Here is a 13,313-nt window from a genome sequence, read left to right as displayed (position 1 = left end):
GAGAAAATGTGAAAAGGAACCTATTGAATAATATGTGAGAATATATATATATATATATAAACATAATTAATTAATTAATTTTAAAGATTTGGAACAAATTATGAAATAAACCTAATATATAAAAAGACAAATGGATGGATTAATTACAAGTTTAAATCTCATCTTGTAGTTTTCTTAGATTTTGATGAAACCATAGAAAAAACTTCATGTAGAAATTGAGTTTTTCATGAGTTATAATCCTGTTAAATATGAACTTGTAACTTTACGAGTCAACTCTCTATTGTGACTATCTTAATCGAAGTTCATTAACCTCTCCTAAAACTTTCAAGAGCCTGTATTATTATTATTATTATCTTATGAAGCTCTTCTTCTTCTTCTTCTTCTTCTTCTTTTCTGGCTATTTTTCATATTTTCATTCCTTCATATTCTTCATTAATTCATTCATTCTTTCTTTCTTTAATTCAACATGCCTAAAAAATTCTTAGGCTAGCTGGTATAAGATACAGGTACTAGCAATAACTGAAGAACAATAGAATTTCTGAACCGAGAAATTGCTGATGTGCCATTGTAAGCGTGACATATGGGGGTGGATATTGATGCCTGTGTGCTATATATATTGATGTAATTCTCTACATGGAGCTATTTAGGGTCAGAGTTTTTATACCCAGTTTGTTGGTCCAGTCAGTCCGCGACCAGGTAAATAGATTTTAATCGGGTCATTCAAGTAAATTTTAATTTTTTTTATAAATTAAAACAATGGTATTATTGTTAAAAAAAAAAATTAGTTATAACTAGATTTTTAACCTGGTCTTGAATTTTTAACTTTTTTTATTTTTTTTAAATCTAATCTTGTTCTAGTTCTAAGTCAGTTGAGATTCAGGTTTAGAATATATTTATGAACCTAAAAAGAAATGACAAAAACTTTGATATTCACAAATGGGGTGAACAAACTGGTTGGCTGGGCTCATAGGATTGGGTTTGATCTCTTGTAAGGATGTTTAGTAATGTGGCGGCGGGGTTCACCCATAGTCACACATATCATCGTTTGGTTAAGAAAAAAAAAAGTGATTTATGATAGTAGAACTCACCAATTTTGCAGTCGTGCCGCAGGTTTTGTAGAAACAGTAAAGGGGAGAACCACTAATCAGTGAAGCCATGCTCCACTATCACACTGTTTATTAAAGTGAATAATTTTTTTTTAAAAAAAAACTAGTGTAGTTAATTGATTTCATTTGCACTGTTCACGTGAACGTGAACAATAATTGTTTTTTGTTTTTTTTTTAAATTAGTTTAAGGTGAATTAAATTTACTCGTAATGTAATTTCAATTTTATTCCTAATAATATTTTACCTAATTTTATTGCACGCTTAAAAAATCATGAAAACTGTAGTTCTTGCCGAATGTATTTCATACATAATGGAACTATAGATAGTTTAATGGAACAATAAAAAATATTTTATATAAAGTATTATTTATTTAATGATGTAACAACAATAGTTAAATTTACAATATTTAAATTAAAAATCATCAATATTAACATATATTTTTTAAAATTATTTTATAACCTCAATTTTAAAAGCATTATTAACCAAATATATTAAAACTAATTTTTGCTCAACCACAACTTTAATAATATATATATATATATATATATATATATTTTCAAACCAACCTTAACTAAAAATAATTTTTTTAAACTACAACCATAACCACAACAACAATCGCAATACCAAACACATTTAGATTAAAATACATAAAATCTTCAATCCATGAAAAAACTGTTACATTATTTAAGAATGGTCTGCAAGGAGATTTTTTTTCTTAACTTTGTATGTTTGAATCTCGAGAGAAATTTATTAAATTCATCTCAATGTATCAAATTAATAAACGATTTAATCACAATAAATGCTCTTAACATCTAAAAAGAATTAATATGTTTACTTGTAGAGATTCTTTCAGTATTTTTTAGAAAAAACAATTCCAGTTTAATAAAAATAATGGCTAATTGGTTTATCAACTCTTATATACTGAGGTTTTTTTTTTAAACCTCTTACATATTGGGTGTATTATCAATTTGATTTTTTTGAATTAAGGAGTTCTGTACCTTTTTGATTCATTGAAGTTACCATTCAAAATAATTCGTTCTTCTAAAAACATTAACTCAATGTGAAAGGGTGCTACACCAAGATCTGATACGTCTAGAGAGTGGGGAAAAAAAAACATTTTATCCATCGAAGTATCTTTATGCTTAAATGATGCGCTGTAATTTATCACTCTGGGCCTTGATACGTGGGATGCTGCCCCATGACATTTAGGATCTTGTTCGAATTCCCTTTTGGTTACAAATTGATTTCTTCTCTTGGTGTGTGTATATGCATTTTTATATTTAAGACTAGCATTCAGAAAAATTTATGAAAATTCTTTGAAAGCATAGTTTAATACGAAGAATGCAACTTTAACATTATTTGGGAATAAATATGTGTTTGGTGTTGTGGTGTAAATTGATTTTAAAAGTGATTTTTATTAAAAAAAATATATTAAAATAATTTATTTATTTATCTATTTTTTACATCAACATATTAAAAAATAAAAAAATAAAAAAAGTATTAATTTGATACCTTTTCCTACCAATACACTCTAAAAATACATTCAATCACAGTTTCAAGTGCAAAAATGAATGATAAAAATTTAATTTTATTAATTAATGCATAAACTAACGTGATTATATATTTATTGTAAAAAATTCATTTGTGTATATGCATTAGTTTTTGGATTTAAAAAACCCCACTTCCCAAAAATTACATTTTGTGAATCCAAATAAGTGAATAAACTCTTAACCGTCCCAGATTTTTACAACAGATATATATTCTAACTCAAACTCTTTATCATTATGCTACATCCTTTGGAAACCTTTGGAAACCTTGAGTATATACACGTGCCCATCCTACTTCATTTTTAATAAATTTATTATCATAATCATATAATAATTAGACATTTGGGATTGGGACTTCCAATAGAGAATCAAGGAATTATTTTTTTAATATGATCTCAGTGGAATTCGAACCTTGAATTTAGCCGGGTACATATCCACTTAATTAAATGAAGCTGAGTGGAATATGCATTACTTGGGAATGATTAATTTCTACAGAATCTAAGCTTCATCGATGGGGGGAAGTGGAATTAAAATTTTCGATCAGTTAAAAAGTCTATTATTTTGTACCCAAGATAATTTTTTATTTATGGCCTGGAAATTATAAGCCGGGAAACACGTGCAAGAGATTTTTCTTTTATTCAAGATTTCTCCAAGTTAGTCATCCCTCTAAAAAGTATAATGTAATCATATAAATTCTGTTAGTTATATTATTCATTTTCTTGATTTCCTAGCCAGAGCACCGACTTATAATATGTATATGGTAGATCACAACAATATCATATGAATTACACTTAGCTTATTATTAAAGCAATCTAAATTAACACTATATATATATAAAAAAAAATTCTAGTTAATTTGTTTAATTTTACGGTTTATATTAACAACAATGAATTTTTTTAATTCATCATTCAATATTATATTTATATTTGATTCTTTTTAATTTTATCATTTAATATTTAATTGATTTTAAATTAGTCCTTATAATTTGTTCAAATTTATTTTCTATGAGTTTATTATCATTTTAAATAAATATTTTGATATTTTTTTTTAATTTTACAAGTATCTATTTTTGTTATCATATAATTAAGTTAAAAATAACTTTTAAGAAAACAATTTAATTTGCTGCATCTTCAAGTTAATTAAATTATATTAGAATAATTTTTATATAATTTAATTTTAAATTGAGATTAAATAAATAAACGGGTGGAAAAATTTCAAGATTAGTTTACTTAACTAGATTTAATAACAATATTAAATGATTCAATATAACTTAGATATTTTTTTTAGGTTCACAAATTTCTTGATCCAACCCTGCAAACCCCGTAAGCTATTGACTGTCCTATAGAAATTGAAGGGTTATTTTTTCTTTGAAAAAAAATGTAATAATGTTAATCCGTCCAAAAAAATCTTCTGGTGATCAACCCTCATGTATACAACAAGAAAGGATCTCCTGCTAGTCTGCACGTTTTGCTTTCTTTCTTTTTTATTTTAGGAAAGCTGTCTTTGTCTCTACACCTTACACTAATATTTTTCAAGCAATCTCTTGTATAAACACACAATTCTTAAAGGGATATCAAGCAATCTCATGTGATTAGACGTGCGGAACTCATCGTTTAATTTAAGCCACTTGGGTTGTTTAAACACACAATTCTTAAAGGGATACAAATTAAAAAAAATAGTTTAGCATACAACTTAATTCATATATTAAATGCAAGTTCAGATCTCATGGTTTTCTTATATTTTATTGGAAATTTGTCTCCTTGAATTTCCAATGCAGCCATAATAGTCTAATGATGTGACATTTTAATATGCATGAAATGCCCACTTGCCCAGTGATTTTTCCCTAATTTCCATGCACGTCATGATAATTAATTAGTAAAAGTCTCACTTTTGAAGATGGATTAAAAAATTTATTTTATTTGGTAATTCAATCACACGGTACCAGTCCCAGTCCACGTACAGTCAAGAATATCCATATTTTTTTTTAATTAACATGAATTTCCGTATTAAAAAAAATATCAAAATTTAAGTTCATCAATTGATTTAAAGGAAATATTATTTCATATAATATATAAATAGACTAAGATATATTTGTATAATCTTATCACACAGGGCGAGAAGGATTTGAAATCTTAGGCTCTGCTCTGAAGAATGAAGTCTAAACTTTGGCAGGAACAGGTGCGCGAAGATTTTTTTTTTTTTTTTTTTCTCTTTTTCCCTCAACATTTCTCTTAGTTACCCATCCACTGTAAGAATATATTATCATAGAAAAAATATTTCTTTCCTTAAAAAAAATTGAATTAGTTATTTGTTCGTCCATATTCTTCTGTTATGCATGAAAATTAAAACACCTCGGTAGTGCTTTCTATAATAAATAAACTGGATTCTTTGTGGAGCACTTAAGTTTTTTTTTTTTAAAAAATTCCTTTTTAATTGTTTTTTAATAGTTATCTAAATTATTTTTAAGCTGATGAAGTTAACTAGATCATATCAAAACAATTTTTATACCGTTTAAATTTAAACCTAAATTAAAAAAAGAATTGGATTAAAAAGTTTTTTTCTTGTCAATTTTATTTTTTTAATTTTATTCTAATTTTTTTTAGAAGAAGTTGGTTGGGTATCATTCATGTCAGGATAACTTCTTCACACTTTAAATTTAAGTTCAAGCTAGTTCAGAAGTCAAACTAAATTGTTTGAAAACTTACCTACCAAATTAGATTTAATAACAAATATCAAACATCTACATAGTTTAAATTTAAATTCAACTAGCCTAGAAGTCAAACTAAAATGTTTGAAAAGTACTGACCTACTAAATTAGATTTAACAAAATTACCAAAAATGTGTGACAACACATCAACCATTCTTAGTGGTCAGGCTGCTATAGACTGCACTTGAGAATAACATCGTAAATAAGGGATGAAGAAAAAAGAAGAAGATAGCCATGGCAAGTGTTTGCATGACGTTTCTGTTTCTTTATTCAAGGCAAAATGCAACAGCGAGCATGATAAGAAAAACTACAAATAAGGAATCATCCAACTCTACACCAGGCACCACCACAAACGTAGTTACAACTTTACAAACACTATTAGCACTGTTGTAATCTAATTTTTTATCTTTATTTTTTGTATATATTTTGAGAAAATTAGACAGACCTAAAAAATATGCCTTTTTAATAATTTTAGCTATTTTAATCATTTTGTTATTTTCTTCATTTCTATTAATTTTTTGTGAGTCCGAACATCTTGAAAATCATAAAAAAAAAATATAAAATGCAAAAATACAATTAACAATTAAAAATAATACAAAAACAGCTGGGATTTGGAATTGAGTCGATAATAATAGAGTATCACGAGTAAAAGAATATTTGAGTTTGGGAATTTTTGTTTGAGAATAGGTGAGTTTAACAATTAAATTCATTTACATTCCGAGGCACTCCTTAACTTTTGCCTTGCTAGAATAATAATAAATCAAATTTACTAGTTTGTGTTATAAGATCCTATGAAGGTGCCTTGAAGGAAAGGACAACAACAGTAGTTGGAGAGATCAATTATAAGATTTGATTTCGTCTACGTACTCGATGATGACTTGTACAAACATCAATCAACATCACAAATCTTCTTCTATAATTTAATTATCAAACTCACCTATTTTAATTGAGTTAAAAAAAGAAAAAAATAACTAATTAAAAATCAAAATATTAAACATGTGTAAATTTTATATGCTTAAACGAGATCAAATCTTTCTTACTTTGAGATGAGAGAAAGGGAAAGTGATCTATGTTTCGTAGTGTAATATTTTTCTTGATGATTTTCGTATATAATATTTAATTAAATTTTTTTAAAAACCATTAAATATTATCGATAATTTTTTAATTTATTGGTAATTCTATCTATAATATTTAATTTAAGATTTTAATTTAATCTAATTTTTTTGAAAAATCATTAAATAACACTGACAACTTTTTAATCCATCAATAATTTTATCTGTAAAGAACAATAATTAACAATACAACTAAAAAGTAAACAATTCCAAAGCTTTCTAGAAAATATCAACGAAATGGTTCGTAGGTTATTCCTTTTATAATTAACATAATGAACAATGTTAATAGTTTACCAACAGTTTTGCTTACAGATTTTATTAATGGAATTTAGTTTGTCGGTAATTTCATTGGTAAAATCATCATGTTATTATTTTTTTGCTTTGTTTTTATTATTTTGTTTCCCACTGTAATTCTCTTGGGATATAACGAGGAAATATTGTAGTTGGTAAAATTTGTCGGTAAATTTTTAACGAAAATATCCTCTTTGTATTTTTATTTTTATTTATTAATTTGGTAGTGTATTAATTTTCTCTAAATGTAAAAAATTTATGTGAGGGTATGCATCCTTAAAATCACTAAAAAAAAAAACCCATGTTACATAATGGTCAATTATATTACTATATGTTGAAATGATCATAAAGTACATTATTTTAGGTTTCGAAGTTAGAATAACAATGAGTCTCCCTTCCATCATATTCTATTGTATCCATTCAATTATTTATTATCCTAAAGTACAATTTATATATTTTAAATCTAATTTAATAAGTACATACTTCAATGTTAATATAACACGCACACACACATACATATGGTAAGAAGTCCTGAAAGCATTCTACTATGATCTAATTAATGTTGGCTTGTATATAGTTTTTGCTCTTGTATTCCTGCCTTTGATTTTGCTATGTTTCCTTCTCCCTTGTTCAGAACTCTTTTTACCTACCAACTAGATTGCCATTAACTTATTAGTAATCTGGTTCTCTTTTACTAAAATCTTGACTAAACACACACACACGCATGTTAGATTTGAAATGTCTATATTCTATCTATTATTTATTGAGTAATATATATATATATATATATATATATATAATTGAGTAATATATATATATATATATATATATATATATATAAATTCAAATTAATTTGGATCATTATGCATTGAATTCAAGTTGACTTCCTTCGTGTCTCAAAGCTCTTGGTTTTGAACAAAAAAAGAAAAAAAGAATGTACAATAACTTTATACAGTAATATTAATTTCTTCTCGGAATGCAGATGATTATTAACAATTTCTAATCTTGCTGTAAAAAATCAATAATTATATCAAGAAACTTTGCATTTCTTAAAACAAAAAAACAAATTTATTCAAAGAATTTAATGGCCAGTTTGAGCAATTAATGTCGATCAATGTACCTAATTTTATGAAGTAATTAACTTGGATTTATATTTAATCTAGTTCGGTGACTTTGATTAGCTTGCTAAAAAACCTAAAACCATCCAACTAAATTAGCTTGCACTCGGCCAAATTATCAGCAACACGATTCTTCTAATTATGAACATGCTCAAAAAACACAGAAGGAAAGGGATTACAAGCAGTGGAGATATCATTAAATTTATCTTGCAAATGCTATGATCGCATGATGTTTTCATCTTTAACCCAAGTAATAGAATACAAATCCCGTACACGCATAATTAAGTTGAACTAGTCAAAGTCAATACAAATATCCTACAAAAACTAGAAAAAAAATACTTGACAGCAACTTGTTTTTAATATAAATATACATGCCAACAAGCAAGAACTTTAAATATACTAGTGTGGGTTTTGATTAATACAGATACATCATCTTTAGAGTTTCCCAGGGCGCATTTCCTCGTGCTCGAATTCTATATAAAGGGCACATGCCACCCTTGATTTGCACACCACCCAGATATCAGTTACCGTTGTTAACAACCATGGCACCTCAAAGCTATGTGTTGTGCATTCTCATTCTTGGCTTGGTAGCCAGTACTATTGTAGCCTCTACTACACCTAGCCATGATATTCATTCTTTTAATCGTCATAGTTTTCCACCAGGTTTCATTTTTGGGACAGCATCAGCAGCTTACCAGGTCATTTTTAGTCTTAGCGTGCCATCAATTATAGTGATTTTACTTCATGTTTAATTAATTCATGAGAGACAATAGATTTATAATTGAATTGAACCTCTATTTCAGTTTCAAGAAATTTCGAGTTCGATTTTTTTTTTTAATTACTTCATAGAATGTTAAATTCTACTATGTTGTACATTTTTTCAGTACGAAGGTGCAGCTTTCCAAGATGGCAAAGGACTAAGCATATGGGATACATTTACGCATAAATTTCCTGGTTTCTCTTTCTCTTAGAAATTATCCTTCATGGTGTTTGTCGGATAAACTTTTAGCTCGACTTGTCTTGTATTAGTGACTTTTGTGTTTAGTAACATGATTGGACTCTTTTTTAAAAACAATATGTTAGAGTTTTTTTATTTTTAAAATATGAAATTAATATTTTAGGTGTTTATTGATGATTTTTATATTCTGATACAAAAAATAAAAAAAAAACAAATCTAAAAGAAATTATTTTAATAAATTTTTAATTGAAAAAACCTTGTAATCATCAAGATATTTATTGATAGAACCGGTATAGTATTAAGGCAATGGAATTAATATATGTATGGTGAAATGCAGAAAAAATAGCTGATCGTAGCAATGGAGACGTGGCTGTTGATCAATATCATCGTTACAAGGTAACTAAATAATTATAGCATAGCTACCTTTTTTTTATTTTTTATGATAATTAAGAAATATATTAAAATAGCCATTCAGAGAATTATCAAAACAGAAGAATGAAAAATTATTTGTTACATCACCTGGAGATTGCTAAAAACAGAGTAAAAATTGGAAAAAAAAAACATAAAAAACCCAAATAGCTATTAAATGACTAGCCACTAAAAATTTGAACACTGTGAATCTGAATAACTCCAATACACTGATTATTAGTGTTCGTATACATTTGAATACTGTCTAAACTTCTAGTGAGGTTATTGCCTAAAGTTAGTCCAGCTAGTATTAGTGGTGTTTAATTCTCTTTCAAATTATTTTCTTTATAATTAAAAACACGTCGTTGTTTTGGTACAAATTAAATATGAGATCTAGGGTTAAAACTTTGCATAATTAATTTTTTTAATATATTCATACATTATGGTTCTTGATATCTCTTTGATAAATTTTTTATGTTATAATAACTAAATATTTTTAAAAAATGTTTAGCACATTGAAAATCATATATAATTGGGAAAAAAACAAATATTTTTTAGTGAGATGGGTGATATTCTTATTTATTTTCCAATATTAAATGTCACAGGAAGATGTTAAGATCATGAAAGACATGGGCTTAGACTCCTACAGATTTTCAATCTCATGGCCTAGAATATTGCCAAGTAAGATCTTCCGTATAACCACTCGCAATATCCATCCACATTATCATGACCTTTCCACCTCATTAATTCCCATATATACACTTGTGAAAGAAGTTAAAACAGAGGAACATTGATGAAATTGCTATATATATATATATATATATTCTCTTTGCAAAATTGTTATGTTTTAACATGGCATATTTTGTTTTTAATTACTTCAGAAGGAAAGATGAGTGGGGGAGTGAATAAAGCAGGAATCGAATACTACAACAACCTCATTAATGAGCTCGTAGCAAATGGTTAATTATGATTCAATCTTATAATAATTAATTACATGATTTAAGTTTACATTACACACCTTGTGGACAAGTGAATTCAATTTGTTCATTGCTATCATGTTCAGGCTTGAAACCGGTGGTGACTCTTTTCCATTGGGACACTCCTCAAGCCTTAGATTCTGAGTATGGGAGTTCTCTAAGTACTAGGATTGTGTAAGTAACTTGATCAATTTTCTCTGTGTTTTTTTTTTAAAAGTTCTTTTGACTTAATAATCTGAGTTTCTCTGTATATCATAGTGTAAATAACCAAAACCTATCATTGATTATCTTACAGGAAAGACTTCGAGGACTTTGTAGATGTTTGCTTTAGAGAATTTGGAGATAGAGTTAAGCACTGGATCACATTGAATGAACCAAATATCTTTACTTCGGGAGGCTATGCTTCTGGTAGTACTGCACCAAATAGATGTTCAGCTTGGCAGAATTTAAATTGTACTGGTGGAGATTCATCAACAGAACCATATGTGGTAGGACACAATCTGATTAAATCTCATGCTGCTGCTGTAAGATTATACAAGGCAAAATACCAGGTACAACACTAATTAGAATCCTACGTTATCGTTTTTTTTTCTTTCAATTAATGAGTGAATTAGATACTAGGAAAAAAACAAGGACAAACTTAAGACTACTTGTCAATCATTCAAATCTTCAAACGAAGAAGGTTGACTAATAACTTGGATTATAAACTCAAAAGATCAAACTTAATATTCACAAAAATGATTTTCGAGCATGATATAGGTTACCAAGTATTTTGTGCTTGCAGGCAACTCAAAAGGGCATAATAGGGATCACAGTAGCATCCCACTGGTTTTTGCCGTACTCTAATTCTACACAGGACAAAGCTGCTGCACAACGGTCCCTGGATTTCTTGTATGGATGGTATGTGTTGCGGTTGTTTTCTCTTGACGTAAGTCTCCCTAGATTTATTGCTCATAGCTCTGTTGAGGTTACCACACAATGGTTGTGGGAGGAACGTGAGGAATTTATCACAAGCTTGCTTTTGAGGGGGAGATAGGTCCAAGAACATCTAAGAATTTATGACAAGCTAGTAACAAGAAAGGTTTTGATAAAAAATTATCACACATCTATTGTAGAAGGGGATAATGAAAAGTTCAAAAGTTCAAGGACATGCTAGTTTTTGAGAAGGAGATAGGCCCCAGACCACCTAACAAGCTCAACTAATACCTATACCTTTCTTCTATTAAGAAGTTTAGGGTTCTAACATTTTTTTTTATAAAAAAGAAATAAGAAATTATATTTTAATCCCATTGTTGAAGAAATGACCAAACTTTTTTATGTTATTTTTACAGGTACATGGATCCAGTAATTTTCGGTGATTATCCAAGTTCAATGAGGTCTCTTGTAGGGAAAAGATTACCCAAATTCACCAAGGAGGAATCTGCATTTATAAAGGGATCATTTGATTTTATTGGGTTGAATTACTACACTGCTTTCTATGCGGAAAATTTGCCTAGATCAAATATTTCACACCCAAGCTACTTGACGGATAGTCTTGCCACGACTAGGAGTAAGCACAGAATAAAAACTTAAAGACAATTGAGGATTGATGCTTCTTTAGAGTAGATTAATTGCTCAATGTTAACAATCATCTTTTGTTTTTCTTTCTTGTGATTATAGGTGATCGTAATGGTGTTCTTATTGGTCCACAGGTGTGTATCAACTAAATAAAACAACGTTTATATTTACTTACAATCAAGTCGAATTCTCTAAAGTCACAACTTAAGTCAAAATTTTTCTTTAAAAATAAAATAATGCAGGCAGGATCAACTTGGCTCCATGTTTATCCTAAAGGAATTCGTAAACTTTTGCTCTACACCAAGAGGAAATACAATGATCCAGTTATTTACATCACTGAGAATGGTGATCAATTAACTTCTTAGTTATCATAATTAAATACTTGATGTGGCATTCCAATCTTTGTTAAAAGCCCATTTCGCACGAAATTAATATATCTCCTGTTTTAGGCATAAGTGAGGTAAATAATGAAGGCAAATTAACGCTTACGCAACAACTAAATGACACCATAAGGATCGATTACTACCGTAGCCATCTCTCTTTCTTGAGATTAGCAATAGCGTAAGTACTTCTTAATTAATATTTGTGTCTCTTTACCAAGTTCATAATTAATAAACATTACAGTGTTAATTAAATTATCTTATTATTATTATTATTATAGTGAGGGTGTCAAGGTGAAGGGATACTTCGCGTGGTCATTTTTGGATGACTTCGAATGGGGTTCAGGTTACACCGTAAGATTTGGTATCATCTACATTGATCATAAAAATGGAATGAAGAGAATCCCAAAACTCTCAGCTCGGTGGTTCAAGAACTTCCTCAAGAAAAAGAAGGCATGATCACTTGTTCTTTACAAGAATGAGCAATAAAATTTCTCGCTGGTTTAAGAAGCTTGTGTGCTTATTTTTTCCTTTAATTTATTTTCCAAGAATACGTTTTGTAGGCAGAGAGGTCTTTAGCTATTCGCTGTATTGTTATCTCTGCTACATCCTATGACTACATAATTCGAATAATTAGCTTAATAGTTTTTCTTCAATAAAAAATTGATGTTATTTCCCGAACCCTACTTTTTCCTTATTTATACATGTGCTCTTTCCAATTACACAAATCTGTATCTATAAAGTGACAACTCCAACCTAGAAGATTTCTGACTCAAATCTTAAGTAGAAAGAGATGTGATTTAGTGATGAAGGAAGAATCACTCTCATTATATAGAACATGGCTTATCATAACTCCAATAAACCAAAAAAGAAAAGAAAATCAGAATGGGTGGGACAACTACTACTTCCTATAGGTATGAGTGTTCTTAGGAGGGAGCATCTGTGATGCTTACGTTAAGGTATGATCAGTGTTCATATCTTTTTCATGGGTATATTATTGCATGAAATATATGTGGTATTGGGAATAGAGATAAGGAGAGAGCTCGAGACAATCGGTGAGATATAATAAACATGATTTATTATGTGAGGTGGAAACAAAAAAGGTGGTAGCTGATGAGGAGATTGTCAATCCCATTTGGAGTGGTAATTCTA

The 13,313-nt window shown here is 28.5% G+C and overlaps 1 protein-coding gene across 1 annotated transcript; it reads left to right on the top strand.

Moving 5' to 3' along the window:
- The first annotated feature begins 8,340 nt into the window (after nt 1–8,340).
- LOC105134954 (beta-glucosidase 24-like) lies at nt 8,341–12,833 on the top strand. The gene is made up of 13 exons (XM_011039585.1): nt 8,341–8,579; nt 8,766–8,835; nt 9,177–9,235; nt 9,853–9,928; nt 10,129–10,206; nt 10,311–10,398; nt 10,520–10,775; nt 11,009–11,124; nt 11,556–11,773; nt 11,884–11,915; nt 12,024–12,126; nt 12,231–12,342; nt 12,443–12,833. The coding sequence occupies exons 1-13, from the start codon at nt 8,370–8,372 to the stop codon at nt 12,618–12,620; spliced, it is 1,596 nt and encodes a 531-aa protein (XP_011037887.1). The 5' UTR covers nt 8,341–8,369; the 3' UTR covers nt 12,621–12,833.
- The last annotated feature ends 480 nt before the right edge of the window (nt 12,834–13,313 follow it).

This window comes from Populus euphratica, unplaced genomic scaffold (assembly GCF_000495115.2).
Source record: "Populus euphratica unplaced genomic scaffold, PopEup_1.0 scaffold57.1, whole genome shotgun sequence".
Lineage (NCBI taxonomy): Eukaryota > Viridiplantae > Streptophyta > Magnoliopsida > Malpighiales > Salicaceae > Populus > Populus euphratica.
Note: the sequence above shows the minus strand (reverse complement) of the source record. Positions and strands in the feature narration are given on the sequence as shown.